This window comes from Oryzias melastigma, linkage group LG19 (genome assembly GCF_002922805.2).
Source record: "Oryzias melastigma strain HK-1 linkage group LG19, ASM292280v2, whole genome shotgun sequence".
NCBI classification, from domain to species: Eukaryota; Metazoa; Chordata; class Actinopteri; order Beloniformes; family Adrianichthyidae; genus Oryzias; species Oryzias melastigma.
In genome coordinates this window covers 7,326,487-7,345,752 of record NC_050530.1, presented here as the reverse complement: position 1 = coordinate 7,345,752, position 19,266 = coordinate 7,326,487, and the positions used below count along the sequence as shown (strand labels likewise).

At 36.4% G+C, this 19,266-nt stretch overlaps 1 protein-coding gene across 6 annotated transcripts in view; it reads left to right on the top strand.

The window, feature by feature from the left end:
- LOC112154115 (protocadherin-15) overlaps positions 1–19,266 on the top strand; it is a 272,438-nt gene that overhangs the window by 199,832 nt on the left and 53,340 nt on the right. For all 6 annotated transcript variants that reach the window (XR_004949742.1, XR_002920601.2, XM_036217104.1 and 3 more), the window contains 2 exons: positions 15,315–15,424; positions 15,591–15,719. Coding sequence is in view for 4 of the 6 variants with exons in the window: in XM_036217104.1 (XP_036072997.1) it covers positions 15,315–15,424; positions 15,591–15,719 (239 nt within the window). In the remaining 2 variants the exon portion in view is untranslated. The remainder of the gene's footprint in view (positions 1–15,314; positions 15,425–15,590; positions 15,720–19,266) is intronic.

Below are 19,266 nucleotides of genomic sequence, written 5' to 3'. Positions count from 1 at the left end.
TGTTGCAAAGTTTTCGGCAATTTAAAATAAATTTGTTTAATTCCTGAAATTATAGTCTAAAACTGTTTGTGTGCTGCCCCCTATGGGTTGAAACGAGGTATTACAGTTGAATTTTGTTATTGGTCAACTTAAGTCTGTCATTTTAGAAGTTTAAATGTCCAGTAGTATAAAAGATCCGCCCATTTTTGTAAAAGTCGGTTGTTAGCGTGTTAGCTTTAGCATAGCTCGTAGGTTTTTTTTTTGCCTTCAGTCGTCAAAAATCAACTTGGAAGTTAGACAACAGTGTTTGACTGCAATCGGCATTGAATCCAACAAACTCCGTCCTGGTGATGGGACTTGCAATAAACGTTTCTCTCAGGATTGTTTGCTTAATACGTTAGCCTTTATTAGCATGATGCTAGCTCAGACACCGATCTGGAGAAGGTGGAGGAGAGTAATCTTCAACCTCCACAGGAAGTCATCACTTTGCTCGGCACCACTCTCCACATTGACTACGTTACCTTAAGCTAACCTCACTGTCAACCGCAGATCCAAATCGGCCCTTTTTGTGTTCTGATTTTTCAAATCTGAGTCAGCCTCCAACTGTCGTGTTTGTTACTTTTAAAACACAATTATTTCAGTATCAAAACAAAGACAGTAATTGAACTCATCACGATGGTAATGTATTCTTGGAGGGTTCTTACCAGCAGCATCTCTAATGTCAAATACAAATATAATATCTGCAAAGCGTAAGCACTTAATTCTCAACGACGAGACAAATAATGATGTTTTCTGGAGAAGACGACTGCTGTGATCTCCAGATAATGACATAATTGTTTGGTTATCTCGGGATAACAACAATAGAGAAAGGTTTTTAGCAGCTGCAGTGTGTGCTATAAAGCGTCTGTCTCACTTCCAGCCTCTAAACTTCTGCAGTTGTAGCCTCCAGCCTTCTGTGTTCTTCTGTTTGTAGAGTTTCTATGTATTTCCTGTCTTTTGCAAACTGATATTCCAGCCTCCTGCTGTTCACAACCTTTGAATTGGAGCTCTTTCCAGAAATATCCTATTACTTATAGGATTGTGCTGAGAATGTTGATAGAATGGAAACAAATCCCTTTAACAGCTTTCTCTTCTTCTGCAACCGAGAAAAAAAATTGTTGTAAAAATTAAAAATACGGAATTATTATTATTTTTTATCCTTTTGTAATTTGAAATTAACCTAAGAGCAATTTTCTTCATATATATTGAAGTTAATGTGACGTGTTTTTTTTTGGTTTTTCATTTACTTTTGCACAAAACGTATTATATGAGTTACAAATCAAGAATTATGCACAAACAAATCAGAGTGAGTCTATTTTCTTGCCATATAACAGTGGCCTAAATAATAATAAAAACAAAAATAAATAATAATTAAAAGAAATGTGGCCAAATTTGAGGATATAAAAATGTGTTTTACTTTATTGTGTAATTTGATGCCACAATGTCAAAACAAACTACGACATGTCTTTAGTAAAGCAAGCTCATTCAGGAAACTTAAATTTATTTAAAACTGACCAGTTTATAGTCTCAGTAACGTTGTTAGTGGACACAGAGATGAAAATCTAAGCCCACATTAGCATTCAACCCTCTGAACACCCTGAGAACTGGACTTTCACAGGTTTCTCATGATTAAAAGTTAATGGTTCCTCACATATTATCATAACTTTCTTTCTTCCTTGGATGGGACAAAGAAACAAACATTTCAGAGTTCAAAAGAAACAATTTACAACATCTAAAAAGGCCTCAGGAGGCGCAAAATTGTTGAGAAAAAAAAATTCAGCCCACTTTCATGTTGGGTCCAGATGACCCCACTTTCAATGTAAACATGCCTTGGATAGCACAAGGGTCATGAATGTAGACGGCGGACATCAGGTGTGAAGAATGGTCCGTTTTCCACATACCGTCAGGCTACCGAGCAGCTGGTGGCCAGTGGGACTTGATATGGACGGCCGCCGTCTGGAGACATCGTCCAATTAGCGACACCGGCGCCACCACCGTGTGGTCGCTCAGTTATCGTCCGATTTCATAAGTGCTTCATCCCTGCCTGTCACCCTATAATGTGCCACTGAGTGATCATCACCTTCTTTGCCTTTCTCTCTTTAAATCCCTCTCCTTTGTATTATGTATATATATTTTTTTACCACTACTTTTTAAAAAAACCTTTACTTTATCACCTAATAAAAAAGCCTAAATTAGCCAAAATAGGTAGCTTGCAACTCCAAAACAGCATAAAAAACGTGAAAAGAAAAGCCTAAAGTAGCCAGAACAGCTAGCATGTAGCTGAAGTATTAGCTAAACTCCAAAAAAACCTAAAAAAATCTTAGTAAATGCCAAAATAGTCCAAAAAGCTAGCAGAATTTTTTTAACTTTAAAGCCGCAAATTTTTAACATAATTATGAATAATAAAAAGGCAGGAATATTATTACAGAATAAATCAACTTAAACCATAAATAACATTCAATATTTTACTCTCCATAAAAATAAATGTTGTGAAAAGAAGTTAGAAATCAGTGCAAGATAATATCGCGCCATTATTAACAATAAAATAGGGCCGGATATAATAATCCAGAGGGCCGTATCCGGCCCCCGGGCCTTGACTCTGTCCTAATGAGCCAAACGAGGAGACATCAGAAGTTGATCAACATTATCTGATGCTGACTCTGCTGCAGTCATCATGAACAGGCAGCAAATAAAAAAAAAAGCCTCCCAACCACCAGGCTGTTATTTATAAGATCAGCAGCTGGGAGACGGTGGAGGGAGGAGAGGTAATGGAAGGAGAGACAGAGACGGATGATGAGGTTAGAGCAGGGAAGATGCTGAGGGAGGACGGAGAAGTTAAAGGAAGAAAGTTAAAAGGAAGACAAGGAAATACAGTTATTTAACTTTTTAAGGGAGAAGGGAGTGGCGCGGCTGTCAGGATCCACTATTTCAAACGCACATTGAAGCTGACAGGCAGATAAGCAGACTCTCATAAACAGCAAAACATGCTGGGTAAGAGATCCTGAGAGCAGCAGGTGAGTTGACAGGTTGGCAGATTGAAACAGGCTGAAGCAGATGAGCAGCTAAGAGCACAGTAGCGCTGATGGTTCAAAAAAATTAAATAAAAAGACGTCAAATGGGTGAGATTAGCATCCAAGCGCTGTGCTTTGATTGTATTGTCTGCACCTTTAGTCTCTCTGTTCTTATCCTCGCCGCTGTGCTGCTGGGAATTCCTCGCCTTTTATGTCGGCTACCACGATCCCAATCAAAAACATGAAAACTACCACGCCGGAGGAGGAGGGGTCGCTCTCCCTTTTCTTCCAGATCAAACAGTTCGCCTGCGTCTGAAATATAATAAACCTCCAAATGAGCGCTTCAAAGCCGGAAAAATTGTAGGAGTGGCAGGAATGTAAAAATTCCTGGTTTCTGCAGGTTTTCTGTGACCTTAAAGCGATGCCAGTGAGAGTGATGGCATCGGCACAGACAGACCGAGTCTTCTTCATCTCCCTCGGTTGAGGGGGGGCCAGCTTCTCTCTGTGGCAGATCCACTGAGATTTTTTTATTTTTTTTCCCTTTGATGCTCAGATTACCAAAGTAAACGTCCACGCCACCACCACAAACTCAAAGCTCTCGACTCAAGATGACGCGCCGTCACAAAGATGTCAACTTCTCCGTTCCGCCGTGAACTTCCTATGGTTCTGAAATGTAGCCGCAGTGCGGCGAACGGAACAAAAATGGATTGATAGTGACCATGCGGAACCTTAATTTATCAATTCTGTCTCATATCAGTGAGCTTGACAACAACTTTTAAAACATCCCTTGTGTTTTAGTGAACTTCAGTTGTTCGGCCACATTCTACAACAGTCTTTTTTATCGGTGTGACAAATAATCCAATTTCACTCACCATGGCCAGGATATTTGCTGTATTTCATCCAAATAAGACCAAGAGTTGTGAAAGCTCAGGCATTTATTCCTTATGGGGTCCAGATGACCCCAGCCTTACATTGACGTGTTAACCTGTCCGAAGTCACAGTATAAAAAGCTAGAAACAAGGAAGATGAGGAGCACAGTTTTATTAAAGAAAAGACGGAAAAATAAAAACAAAGGGGAACCTTGGCCAAACAGAAAATACGTCAATGAGAATGCTGACTCAGCTATGTTGACCGTCAGAGTCATAGTGGAGCAGCTTAGTGTCATTTTTAGCCAGAATCGTTCAGTTGATGATACAAGCATGACATTTGGTACAGTTATAGTCTCTGGGTCTAGTTACAGGAAAAAAGTGCTAGCCACACAAAAATCCAATATGGCCGCCATTTTTTTCAAGATGGCCGCCATGGCAGTAAAGTTGGCAGAATATCATAAAAACACTTTACTTGATGATGTTTTCAATGGTTTTTTGCCCCGAAAATGGACTGCTAATGCCAGGGTGGCAGTGAGGATGAGCTCTTTCTGCCTAAAAAAGTTAATATCCCTGTAATGTTTAGCAATAAAAACCTCATTTTACCTGATGAAGTAGTCATATTTTACTCATTACACCAACAACCTTTGGTGGCCATCTTGGAAAATGGCCGCCATTTTGGAATTTAAAGTGGCTAGCACTTTTTTCTTAAAATTTGGTGTCTTATAAGTACTTCAGTCAAATTTCATGCTTGTATCATAAAATGAAAGATTTTTTGAGTTAGCTGCTCCACTACAGTAACTCCTTGCTAAGGCTTCCTATGTGGATCTAACTAACAAAAAGACACAAAACAAACCTGCAAACAAAGACCGCCAACTCCAAACTAAAATAACAAAACCCAGTAGTTAAGACTACTGAGGACAAAAAGAGGAAAAAGAGAACCAAACAAACCTGGTCTGCCCTGCCGGTTTTCTAGGATCAGGTTTTAGCACCACCGGATTTCACCTCCACTCTTTGCAGATGATGTTGTCCTGTTTCCCCATTAAAAGTGGGGTCACCAAACTTTTTTTTTTTTTTTCCAAGGATTTTTTATCTTCACAGGTTGAGGGAGCTCAAGGGTTATAAGAACAGATTTAAACATTTTTGACAGTGTTTAGTTTAAAAATCATTTTTAGTGCCACAGCTTTTACAAACTTTTTTTGCATTTTTGGTTGCTTGTGAATTCCATCGATCAACCTTGACTCAAAATCTTAAGAACTGATCTATAATATCAAGCAAGTTTTTTAAAGGAAAAATGTGAATTTAAATCCAGCCCACTGACCTGAGAGGAAGACGCGTAATTGAATTAACAGACAACGGAGCTGAAAAGAGTCGATTACAACCTGCATTGTGAACACTTCATTATTCCCCCCGTACGAATGTAATTCTCAGGAGTTTGTCAGGTCGCATGGGATTAACAACATTGTTCCTGCTCATTACCCTCAAACGCCGAGGAGCCGATTATGTAACAAGTGAGTTCAGAGACGAAGAAGGAGCAGCAGCTCGTGGACAAAGAGGCGAGCCGAATTTTAATAGTCGCTGAGATGAAACTGGTTGAAACCCCAACCCAAATCGCATCCTGAACATTTCCTGCTTCTTTCCACGTCTCCTCTAACAAGCTCTAAATCGGCTTGATATGTTACTGTTCTGATATTTTTCACCTTTTTGTTTCTTTATAAACCGATGATGAGAAGAATTCTGGGAGAAAATAAAGAACAGAAAGAGGGAAACATGAATGGATTTATTTATGAGAAAAAGACTTCATGCATGAATAATGTTAAAATACCGGTCCAGATTTTTAATGGAGGTATTAAAATTTAAAGGGTTTTTTATATATATAAAAAAAAAACAATCAATCCCTTTAAACAAAACAAGAGTACAAAAAGCTAATTAATTTGCTTCTTTAAATTAATGGGCAGATTTGCTTTTATTCTACGTCTTGAAACTTGGAAAAAAAAATGTTTTTGTTATATTTGAGGCAAAATGTGTTATTAATTTATGTATGAAAACATTTCAATGCACAGGAAATATGGAGAGAAATAAGACTCTTTTGTGCTATTTTAATATTTGATTTGTGCTTAAGTTTGGATTTGTATGCGTGTAATTATAATTACATACACTGTAAAAAGTGGATCAATTAACAAAACTTTGTAACTTATTACATTCTTGTCATCAAATTAACATTTTGAGCTGATGTTTTTTTACTCAACTTAAAAATGTAATTTGATATATATACAGTATATATATTATATATATATATATATTAAATGTAACAAATTACAAAGATTTGTTAATTATTCCAATGTTTCACTTTTTACATTTTGGGGATTTTTTTTAATCTTTTTTTTTCAGTTTGTACTTTGTAGACGGTCCCTTGGTGGCCGTCTCACTGCTGTTTTTCCACTTAATTCTCATAAAATATTTTTAATCTAACAATTTTCAGAGCTTTTGTTAATTGATCCAATGTTTCACTGTTTACACTGTAGATTTTTGCTTTTTTTTTTTTCTAGAGTTTGTACTTTGTAGACGGTCCCTTGGCAGCCGTCTGACTTCAGTTTCTTCATTTAATTCTCATTAAATATAAAAAAATAAAATAAAAATCTTTTAAAAATGCTTTTGAAGGTTTGTCTTAAAAAAAATCTACACTGTAAAAAATGAAACATTGAATCAACTAAGAGAACTTCTGTAATGTATTACACTTAAAATATTAACTTAAAATTTTGAGTTGATGGTTTACACTAATATTTTTAAATGGAACAATTACAGAGCTTTTGTTAATTGATCCAACATTTCACTTTTTACAGTGTAGATCTTTATATTATTTTTTTTTCCCAGAGCTTGTAATTTGTAGACGGTCCCTTGGCAGCCATCTCACTGCGTTGTTTCAGCTTTATTCTCATTAAATATTTTAAAAAATGTGTTTTTTTTATTTTAAAAGTGCTTTTGAAGGTTTGGATTTAAAACAAACCAATAGACACTTGCTGTCAGTGTTATTTAAAGCCATTTATTAAGAGTCATTGATCCTGGAAGTCCAAATTTTATGAATATTTTGCTATTCCTGCACAAAATAGTGCCGTATTTTGCTGCCTTTTACAGCAAAATGTGGTGATCTGTTCATGATATGCAGACTTTTAGAAGAGTATTTACTGTAATAATAAGTTTGAAACATATAGAATTTATCATCATAGTGAAAAGAACTACGATAAAGTCTAAAACTTTATGATTGGGCCGATTTCCGATGACCGCAGTCTAAGGTCAAAATACTAATTCAAATACCATTAAAAGTGTAAAAAATAGAATTTAGCAGAAGCTGTTGAAAAAATAAAAAGAAGTGTACCTCATAGGGCTCAGCAGGTGAGCCTGCTAGGAGCTTGTTAGTCGTGACAAAAGGATGGAGTCTGTCGGTGGAAGAAGAAGCTACAAATCATTATAAAAATCATTCATTTCTCCCTCCCTGTCCATCATCCTCCTTCTATTTGCTCTTCTAACACCTCTCTTCCGTGGTCATCTCTCCATCTGTTGTGTTCACTTATGTTTTATGCATTAGCTCTTAAGCATTGCTCAGCTCAAGTTCAGACAGTTTGAAGGCTAATGACCTATTCCGCTCTCTGAGGACGAAAATGAGAGTCTTCTAAAGCAAAGGGTGAGAGCGGCGCCGCGCATGAAACACAGAGAGGAGAGAGGCCGGCGCGAGAGATTGAGACCTCACGGCTGTCGAATTATGTGACGCTTGCTAACCCATTAGAGCAGATGAAAGAACTTGGTTGTTTGGAAAGCTGCAACACGGCGGCAGAACTCTATCGACGGCAATCCAACTGAAGAATCACGAGAATCGAAGGACATATGGACTTTTTATTAAAAAATGTTGTTTGAACACATGTTGAATAAACGTAGCATTATTGTATCATAGGATGCTACTAAAGCTAAAGTCTGCTAAATGATTTCTTCATTTGAGGTTAGGTTTTGGAGGGAGCCTCCACTGTGCCTTTCTGTGCGTCTGATGGAGACTCATTATTGCTCTCTTCCTCAGCAGTGAGACTATTTCTCGGTACATAGAGGAACTGCAACCCTTTCTCAGAGTAACCAGTGAGGAGAGGGCTGGGGGGGCGGGAATCCACTCTGGATCTATTAGTGGGTGAGCGAATACAGCATTATACCCCAAGCCCTCCTGTGTCCCTGAGCCCCAGCAGAGGACACGAGGCATTAGCCCCAAACAAGACCATTTATTTATTCGTTAGAAGTAAGGTGGATTAAAAGGGTTAAACATGGGGGGGGGGGCAGATGCGACAGAGCGGTTGTGAGGAGGGGATGTGTGTATGGTTTGTGTCCTCAACTATTTTTATTTGACGCCTTTTGTTTTTAATATTTCAATATTTCTGTACTGATTTCTACAAAGCCATCGACATGACATTTAAAAAATAAAAGAAAATCTTTCCCTCAAATTAACATTTTATTTGTATTTTGAGCGCAAATTTTCTAGTTTGTTAGAAAAAAAAATAGTATTTTGTGCACACAAGTTAGTATTTTAGCATTTTGTGCAAAAGGCTAACTTGTTCTCACAAAATACTATTTGGTCGTAAAAGATACTAAATTGCAGGCACAGAATGCTAAATTATGTGCTAGCTTGTGTTCACAAAATACTAAGTTGTGCGCACAAAATAGCTTACTAATTTGTGCACAAAAAACCACCGACTTGTGCAGACAAAACGCTAACTTGTGCGCACAAGATGCTACATAGCACACACAAGATGCTAATTAGCATGTATAAGATGTCCATTTGAGTGGATAAGATGCTAATTAACCCATACAAGATGCTAATTAGTGTGCAGAAGATACTAATTTGTGTGCACAAGATGCTAATTAACACGCACAAGATTCTTGTTAGCATAAACAAGATATGAATTAGCATGCACAAAATGCTACATACTACATACAACATACTAATTTGGACTGACAAGATATCCTACTAGTCTATGCACAAAAACGCTAACTTGTGCACACGAGATGCTAAATGGCATGCACAAGATGCTAATTAACACGCACAAGATGCTAATTAGCATGCACAAGATGTCCATTTGAGCGCACAAGACGCTAATTAACCCACACAAGATGCTAATTTGCACACACAAGATGGTAATTTGTATGCACAAGATGCTAATTAGCGTGCACAAGATACGAATTTACGCACACAAAATGCTAACTTGTGTTCACAAAATACTTATTTGTGCTCACAAGATATCCTACTAGTTTACGCACAAAAAAACGCTAGCTTGTGCGCACAAGATGCTAATTACGACACACAAGATGCTAATTAGCATGCACAAGACGTCCATTTGAGTGCACAAAATCCAAAATAACCTGCACAAGACGCTAATTAGCACCTACAGGATGATATTTTGTGCGCACTAAATGCTAATTTGTGTGCAAAAGATGCTAATTTGTGCACACCAGATGCAAACTGCACGCACAAGATGCTAACTTGTGTGCACAACATGCTAATTTGTGCACAGAAGATGGTAATTTGAGGGAACAATTTACTTAATTGTTTATTTATTTGACCATGTCCAGGACTCCATAGTTTGTCATGAAAGATGCTTTTTAAATAAAGTTTGATTTGATTGTAATCAGACAGAAGACTTAACTGTTTTCATATAAACAAATCTAAAGCTAAAACAAGGAAACAAAAACCATAACAATATTTGTTTTTCTGAAGTGACTGTATTTATTGGATCTTTTTTCATTAAGAGGCACCAATATATGATTGTAGTTAATATATATATATATATATTTTTGAGAACGACACAAGTCTGATAGTCATGATTTATCACATTTTTTGTTTCTTTTCCAACTATTTTAAGTATTTTGTAGTCGAGTCCACTGAAACTTTTTATATATGAGGTCAATTTTTCTTGGAATGTGCGCAAATAGATGAATGGAACATATGTGTGGTTCCATTCTGTTTTCTGCTTCATGCCAACCATCATAGGGGCAAAAAAGAAAAAAATGAAAGAACAGATAATGAATGTTGCAATGGTCTACAAGGAAGCATGAGCCGAGGGAAAAGGGGAAAAAGAAAAGGAAATGGGCAGAAATGGAGTGTTTGGAAATAGAGAAACCAGAAGGAGGCGGAGAGCAATGTAAGGTCGGATTTATTGACACATTTTATTTGTGCCTCTTCCGCGGTTACTAAACTAAATGAACAGTTTTGGGTTCTTGTATCTAGTGGCTTCTTCTTCTACATCTCCAAAGCAGAACAATCATTTGCTCAACTTCACATCCAAATGCACTTATTGGATTACTTTTAGTTAGGAGAAAATATACATAGACTACCGTACTTTCTGCACTACAAGGTAAACGTAAAAGCTGTTTTTGTATTTTTTCCAGAGAGCCTTAAATTAATTCTAGTTGTGCGTTCTGATATCAAAGTGAGTTTGAGTTTTGTTATGAATATGCTAACGCGGCTAACATGTAGCAGTATCTGACTTATGTTTTTACGTGTTACTAACGAGGTTTGGAGTCAGGGTGGTCACAGTAGCTTTTGTTTTAGTATCGGTCTGTTTTGCTACATATAGCAAACAAGATTTGGGGTTATTGCGAATATGCTAAAGCTACCAACATATAACAGTCTCAAAGTATTATGTAGTAATATGTGTATGTTTTGTTTTTTTTGTTACTTAAAAACTTGGGAGTTAGGGTCGTCACATTAACGTTTGTTTTAGCTGTATCAGTCTGTTTTTCCACATGTAGCAGACAAAATTGGAGGTTATTGTGAATTTGCTAATGTGGCTAACATGTAGCAGTTTCGGTGTGTTTTTTTTTTGTTATTAGCAAGGTTTGGAGTTAGTCACATTAACGTTTGTTTTAGCAACATCAGTCTAGGTTTTATACATCTCAAACAAGATTAAGGGTTATGGCAAATTTGCTAATGTGACTAACATGTAGCGGTGTTTGTTTTTTTTTAATGTTACTAACAGGATTGGGAGTTAGCGTAGTCGCAGTAGCGTTTTGTTTTTCCACACGTAGGAAACAAGATTGAGGGATATTCGGAATACGCTAACACAGCTAACGCTTAGCGGTGTTAAAGTGTGTTTTTTTACATGTTTCTAGCAAGGCTGGGAGTTAGCGTAATCACAGTAATGTTTGTTTTAGCGGTATCAGCCTGTATTTTTATTTTTAATCTTTTTAAATGTATCAAACAAGATTGGGGGTTATTACGAGTACGCTAACACGGCGGATATGTAGCGGTGTCGGACTATGTTTTGTTTTATGTGTTACTAGCAAGGTTAGGAGTTAGCGTAGTCATAGTAATGTTTGTTTTAGCGGTACCAGCCTGTTTTTTTTTTTTTTTTCAATCTTTTTACATTTTTCAAACAAGATGTGGATTAATTCTAGTTGTGCGTTCTGATATCAAAGTGAGTTTAAGTTTTGTTTGAAAAAGATGGACTTTTTGTCTATTTGTCGCCATTGTAATCTGGTTTTTTATTCTGAAACAACATGTCAACAAGCTCCAGTATGCAGGATCTATGTTATAGCTTATTGTGAAAAATGATTCAAGCTGTCACACTTGTAAGAAATAATCATTTTTCAAAAGCAGCATTAATCTGCTGCGGAAAGCTCCTCCAAATGAAAGTTCCCTGCTGCACGGCGTTGACTTTAGAGCCCAGAACCGGCAGCAGGGTTTGTTAAGTATGTTGTTGAAGCAGGTGTTGCAGAAGTGATTGACTAGAAGTTAACGTCTACATTCTGAACACTCTCCCGCGTTTCCTGAGTCTCCCCAACACCATCATTTATCCTGTTCTCATGACTCGATGGCCTTGGCCAGTTGGTCGCCTGAGCTGTAATGTTTAGCCAGCTGTGACAGTTGGCCTGATGACTGGACTGGGTTTACTTAATGGAGCGAAGCCTGCTGGAAATGTGAGGGTTGCCAGACTTTGGGAAAATTAGTCAGCATTGTAGCTCTGAAAACGACTCTCAAAGAGAAACAGGTGGAGACAAACATAGGAATCAACCTCCAATCACGCCTGGAAGGCAGCTTGTTCCAAACATGCTTCATTATTTCCACATAATGTACGCTTGAAATGACCGAATTAAGGCGGTTTTACAGGTTTTAGCGCAACAAGAGTCACATAATGGGGCTTAAACTTGAAGCCCACCACACTCCCTGACATCCATTTGTATTCGTCCCAAAGGAAATATGAAGCCAGGATAAGCTGAAGGAATAATTTCATTTCATTTTATGCCATATTATTATTTGAATGTGGGATTTCCCGGTAGCTTGTTGCATTACTTGAGGGGACCCCGTGGTGAAACTGTATGTGAATAAAGAGTGGTCACTTAAATGTTGACTCAACTGATTGATTTGATTTTATATTAAATTAAATTAAATTAAGATTATTTGATTTAATGTCGTTGGATTTAATTTAATGTATTTGATTTAAAGTTACATTAAATTACATTAAAACTATTTGATTTGATGTGGCTTAATTTAATTTAATTTATTTGATTTAAAAGTAAATTGAATGAAATCAAATGACATTAAATATTTTTAATTTGATTTGATTTGACTTTGATTTTATTCGGTTTAAGTTAAAAGTATATTAAATCAAATTACATTAATTTGATTTTGGTTTGGTTTACATTTTTTCAATAGGAACTTTCTGGGGAGTTCATGAGGCCCCTTTAGGTCAGTGTTGTATCATTTATAATAAATTGTTCCTTTTTTTTAGATTAAAATCACATAATTTCTGTTTTTTTTCTTTAGTATAAACATATTTACACTTACATTCCAAATATGTAAACCACATCTCAGTTTAATAAAACCAAATTGTGACACAATAAAACATAAATCGTATTTTTATGTATAAATTCAAATAATTTAAGATAATCTCATGACACAATTTAATCATTTTTTTGTTATTAATCTTCTATTTTATCATTTGAGATTTATCCAGGTCACCACCTTTACCACAGATTGCAATTAGTTTTTAAAAACTATTGTTCTGAATAAAGAATTTTTTAAAAAGGAAAAAACTTGTTCCCCTATAATTAGTATTTCTGGAAAAATTGTGTCCAATTTGTATCTGTCAGTGGCTGCTTATCTAACCACTGGGAGTTTTATTTCTTATTGGGCTGGTTTTGTTCTTAAAAATTCTACAAATAAGAACAAACAACCTCAGATAACTATTTGTTTTGCCTTTGATCCTGCAAAGTCCGAACCTCCCACACAGCAAGAGGCACTCGTTTCACACTTATAAGTTTAGCCGGGTTTGTAGAGAGCACAGATACCTTGCATGAAACTTTATACTTTTTAATATGCGCTCTTTCTCTTAAAAAACAGTTTTGTAGTGAAATGTTCTAAATTTCCTCATTTAAATTGTGTGCTCACTGAAGACAAAAACATGGATAAGAACAAAATCAGCTAATGAGAAGGAAGATACAGTTTAAAGCTTAGTTTGAAAGAGCAATGTTTCATTTCATTTCAAAATGCTTATCGAATCAAACTTGTTTAGAGTTAAACCGGTTTCACTTTTGCTGTTCGTTCAGTTGCTGCACGTTTTGTACGTAGAGTCTAAAAACTGACTTAGATCAATTCCGTAGCGACATGAGAGTTTTGAAGTCCAAAACACTCATTTACGTAGACTTTTTATTGAAAGCGCTCATCTGATTTGTTAATTTTGACCCCAGTGTAAGCGTAGCTTCACAGTAGTGCTGGGTGGATCGATCCAGAAATATTGATAGTATCGATCTCAAGTTGATATCGGATCGATACTGACCCAGATATCGATATTTCCACTCTTGTTTGAAACTTTTCTGTATCTCTAATAAAGACTCAACTGAGTCCTCACACACTTTTAAGATTTTGAGTTTCATGTCAGATCCACTACATTTATGGAAAACATCAATATTGATATCGATATCAACGATATTGATAGGTATCGGATTGTTACTGACCCACAGATATCGATATTTCCACTCTTGTTTGAAATTTTTTTGTATCTCTAAAAAAGACTCAGCTGAGTCCTCGCACACAATTGAGATTTATGTCAGGTCCACAATATTTTTGAATAAAATCGATATTTATATCGATATCAACGATATTGACAGGTATCGGATCGTTACTGACCCACAGATATCTATATTTCCATCCATGTTTGAGACTTTTTTTGTATCTCCAAAAAAGACTCAGCTGAGTCCTCACCACTCACAAACAATTGAGATTTATTTCAGATTCACAATATTTTTGAATAATATCGATATCGGCGATATTGATAGGTATTGGATCGTTACTAACCCACAGATATCGATATTTCCGGTCTTGTTTGAGACTTTTTTGCATCTCCAAAAAAGACTCAGCTGAGTCTTCACACACAACTGAGATTAATGTCAGATCCACAATATTTTTGAATAATATCGATATTGATATCGATATCTGCAATATTGATAGGTATTGGATCGTTACTGACCAACAGAAATTGATATTTCCATCTTTGTTTGAGACTTTTTTGCATTTCCAAAATAGACTCAGCTGAGTCCTCACCACTCACACACAGATTTTAAGGTTCATGTCAAATCCCTCAGAAAATATCAGTATTGATATCGATATCGGCGATATTGTCCGGCATCGTTTCGGTACCCAAATGCTCAGTATGGCCCAGCTCTACTTTATAGTTCCTATCTTAAGCTTTAGTAAAAATGTTTGTACAATTTTAGTTGTGATTAGGGTTAGTTGTAAAATTTCTGCCTTTTGTGGATGATGTCAGGTGCCATCTTGTCTGCAACTGAGTCCCTCTTAGATAACTAAATGAAGCCTCGACAGACCTTTTGACTCTTATTTTAGGAATTATTAAGAGGATGTACTAATGTCTACGAGGGGTCATACTTTTAAATCATAAACAGGTAGAAAGACCTTAACCCTAACCCTAACCCTACAGTATACGATGAGGATCCATGAACGGGAAACTTTACAGCCAGTTTCTGCCTTACACCCATTTTACTGAACTTTATGAAATGAGTTATACTGTGAAAAACTTATGCTTGGCTGCTGTAGAAAAGACAACAAAACTTTAAACTCACAATCGGATGTTCTAAAGACAAAACAAGTGTATCGTCAAGAATAAAATTAGATTTTTTTTTACTAATATTCAGCTGAAAACTCCCACTCCTCCCTTTCAAACCCACATCCCGGCCGGCACCCAGCCCTGTTTTCAGCCTTCAGAGTAAGAAGAGACAAATTGGAAGACTTTCACAGACGGAATCCACAGATGTGGTGAAGCTGCCAGAACTCGGCTGCCCTTTGAGAGGACGCGGGCCCACAGTCCACACATGCATATTCCGCTTTTTTTTTTCAATGCTTAATGTTGATGCACTGATCCATTTCCAGGTTTCCACCAGTGAGTGAGGAGGCTGCTGTTGGAACCCTGGTGGGGGCGATTAAAGCTGCAGCTGTCAATCAAACCATCGTATATTCCATCGTCGACGGCAACCAGGGAAGTGAGTCTTCTTCCGGGTTTCACTTGTGTTTTTGGCTTTCTGCTGTTAGCTGAAGCACCTCTGACAGCAGCAAAGCAAAACATAATTTTCTTTTTTTTACACAAATGATCTATTTTATTTTAAGAAACTTCATTGACGTTTTCGTCTCTCCTCGGTTATTCACTAGATATCTTCACGCTGAATGAAACATCAGGAGAGATTTCAACAGCCAAGGCTTTGGACTATGAGACCAAAGCAACATACGTCCTAAAGGTGGAGGCTGACTCCTCTTTTAACCTCAGAGCTCCCTCGAAGAGTAAGCATCTTCGTCATCTTCTCCCTCAGCCGGGATTCACATACACCATAAAACTGCATTTGCATAAAATATCCTACATGTCTCCCATGTGTCTCATTTAGACACAAATGTTCTAGTAAAAGTGGGGCCTGTTTTGCAGCAAAGACTTTTATCGAATAGAATGGGTCATATCAAGATAGACTAAGGCCATAGAATGATATCGTCACAAACAGTGTATTCAAATTCAGACGTTACTCCCACTCAGTAATATCATCAACAGTTGCCTGTCAGTTACGTTAGCGAGAAGCTGCTAGCTCATAGCAACTTCAAAAATTTCTTGCTAAAGCAAGAATTAGCCCCTTTTAAATGGATATAAATATCGCAAAATGAAATATCATAATTTATCGCCAAATCGATTTGAAAAAGAGGAAGCCCCTCCCTGTCTGCACAGTGTGAACACCATGAGTTTGTTTGACCCCGCCTTGTGTATTTGATCGCATTGTAATTTTATTGTAACTGCTGATCAATTAATTCAGTCAGAATATAACAGATTAAATGGGAAGGGAAAAAAATCTAACTTTAATGTTAAAGGGTTTAGGATGGGTTCAAAATATTTCTAAATAATTAGGCCTGTTTGGAAAAAAGGGGTTTATTTGTTTCTTTTTCTGTTGAAAAAGCTCTAATTTATGAAAAACACCAGGGGAATGAATAAAAAGCTAAAAAAAAAAAAGACATTTTAGCTTGTGAAGCTTCACTTGTTTTTCTTTGACTAAAATTTCACTAGATATTTATTTTTTACCATAAATTATAAAGAAAAACAATTGAAATAGCACAAATTAGATTTGTGATGATAAATTAGCCTAATGGAAACACAACAATTTGCCAAAAATTTGCATTTATCAAAAAAAGTTTTTGTGTTTGGAGGAGGTGGTTTTTGAGGCATATCGAGATTGACATATTTTGCAAAATTGTAATGGAAATTTAAATAATTTAAATTAAACAGCCACATAACAAACAACCAGATACCACTCTTAGTGGTCCCACAGCCTCACACAGCTTATCAAAAGTTGCGTGAGCCATGTAGAATCGTTGGATCCACAGCTCCTCTGTAAAATCACCAAACACCATTTCCCAAAATCTCTTCACTCGTAGCCACTCCCAAATAACCTGAATAAGACACCGACGTCTCCTTTGATAGATGATGATGAGCGCTAGTACTGTGACAGAAATGAGAATGGATCTGCTGTTACGCAAAGTATTGGGAACATCTGTTTTTGAATGAGTTAGTCTGTGTTTATTCGCATAATTATTATTAAATGGAAACTGGGTAATTGCAAAGTTGTGTTTTTTTTCGACATTTCTTGAATTTCAATACATTTCTGCGCAGATATGTGATGGAAATGCAAATATCTTTCTCTTTAAATCTGAGTATAGTTATTTACCCTTTATTCCACACAAAATGTGTATCCATTCTTTTTTGTTTGTTGTAAAAAAAGAGAAAATTATTGCTGATAGATAAAATAATTAAAAGAAACCACGGGAAAGCTTTTTAAAAGCATTTCTTTTTTATTTTCTTGAAGGAAATGTTGGAAGATTTTTTTTAAATATACACTATTCACCAGCCGTGTTGGGTCCGATTGCTTTTGCAGCAAAAACAGAAATAAATTATTTTTCTTTTAACGTTCAGAAGGAAATACCTACCCAGTTAATGAGTGAAACATAAAATAAAAAAGTAGATAAAAAAAACCCTAAAAAGCTTTAAAATCTATGTACTATCACTCTGATATATGTTTTTTAATCTCTTAGGCGTTCAAAGCTCAGCCTTCCTTTGAAAACGTTTGTCATATCCTCACATTTTCTGCATCATAACCGTGCAGATGAAAGCGACTCATTCGTTTTCTGATCTGGGATTGACGTTTTATTCAGTAATGTAGGAGGAGAAAGTATTGATAACTAATTTTAATAATTGTGCGGGACGCTTTGTGTATTTGAGCTGGCAAACAAAAGTGGAACAAGAGAATTACAAAATAAAATATTGAGGTTTTTTTTTTTATTACATTTGAATATAAATATATATAAAGATAATCTTCATATATATATATATTCATAGTCAGGCTCTCTTGTGTAAACTCGTACGCTCTTTGAGCTCTGGTCAGTTTGTAAGTGTTCCAGCTGACAGACTCAGACCACGACCTTTAAAGAAGGTCAGGGTATTTCATGTACACAGAGCTGTGCATGGATTTTCTAAATTTATGTAAATGTGAAGATGTGTCTTCACCCTTCTACCAGCGAAGGATCAGGTCATGCCGTTTAAGGGGACAGGTGAAGCTCCAAGCATCTTTTATACAAAAATATACTCTGAGTGGCCTCAGTTTAATCTTAAACCTCTGAAAGGCTAATTAAAGGATAATGAATGAGAGGTTGAACAAATATTGACAAGCCTCTTCACTTTTATTCCCAAACTGCAAACTTTTTTGGTGATGAATTACTATTAACCAGAGAAAGGAGATCCTATAGTGGAGAATGACTCGGTGATGACCAAGCATTTTCTTTGCAGCAAGTCTGAACCGACTGCAGGAATGCACCTCACTGCTCATAAGTCCTGATTTAATTTTTACTGAAGGATCATCATTTCTGTGCATTGTACTCAAACCTGAATAATTACTGTGTAGGCGTTCTGTAATTTTCTTTTCTGGCTTTCTCTTTGTTGGGATAAAAGAGTCTTTTATTGGAGCTCATGTTACTGTCAACACAAGATACAGATACACTCCAGAGAATCTTTAATTATGTCCTCTTTGAAGGCTTTTAAAGGCTTGATTCTGCTTAACAAAAATCTACAGGCTTTAAACACATACGTCTATAGCAGTGTGTACTGTAGATTATAAGGTGCACCGTCAATGAATGGTCTATTTTCCAGATTCTGTCTTATGTAAGACGCACCGAACTATGAGGCACATTAGGGGAGATTAAAGAGTTAAAGATAAGTCCATCAGTCAGACCTTATTAACGTGTTCATAGTAATTATAAAACTTGTTTATAACACGTTAGCCACGTTAGCATGTTCATTCTACCTGTAACTTTTTTGCAATACATAAAAAAATACATAAATATGAACCTTAACCTTGTTAGAAGTTAGCGTAGTCCGATATCGGTACTTGTTAGCCGTGTTAGCATATTAACAGTACCTTTTGCTTCTAACCTTGCTATGTGTTTGGAGTGTTGGTGTACTCAAAATAAAACGCAACTTTGTGTACAACACGTAACCAGTACGGCTAAAATAAACATTATTTTGAATATGCTAACTCCGGACTTTAATAATAACATGTAGAAAAAAAACACACTCCAAGTCCGCTGTACGTTAGCCGCGTTAGCGTATTCACAATAACCCCCAACTTTGTGTGCAATACATAAAAAAATAGACTGATACAGTTATAACAAACATGCTAACTCTTAACTATCTTAGTAACAAGTAAAAAAAACCACACAGTCCGACATAGCTACTTGTTAGCCGTGTTAGCATATTAACAGTACCTGTTACTTCCAGTCTTGCTTGCAACACTTAAGAAAC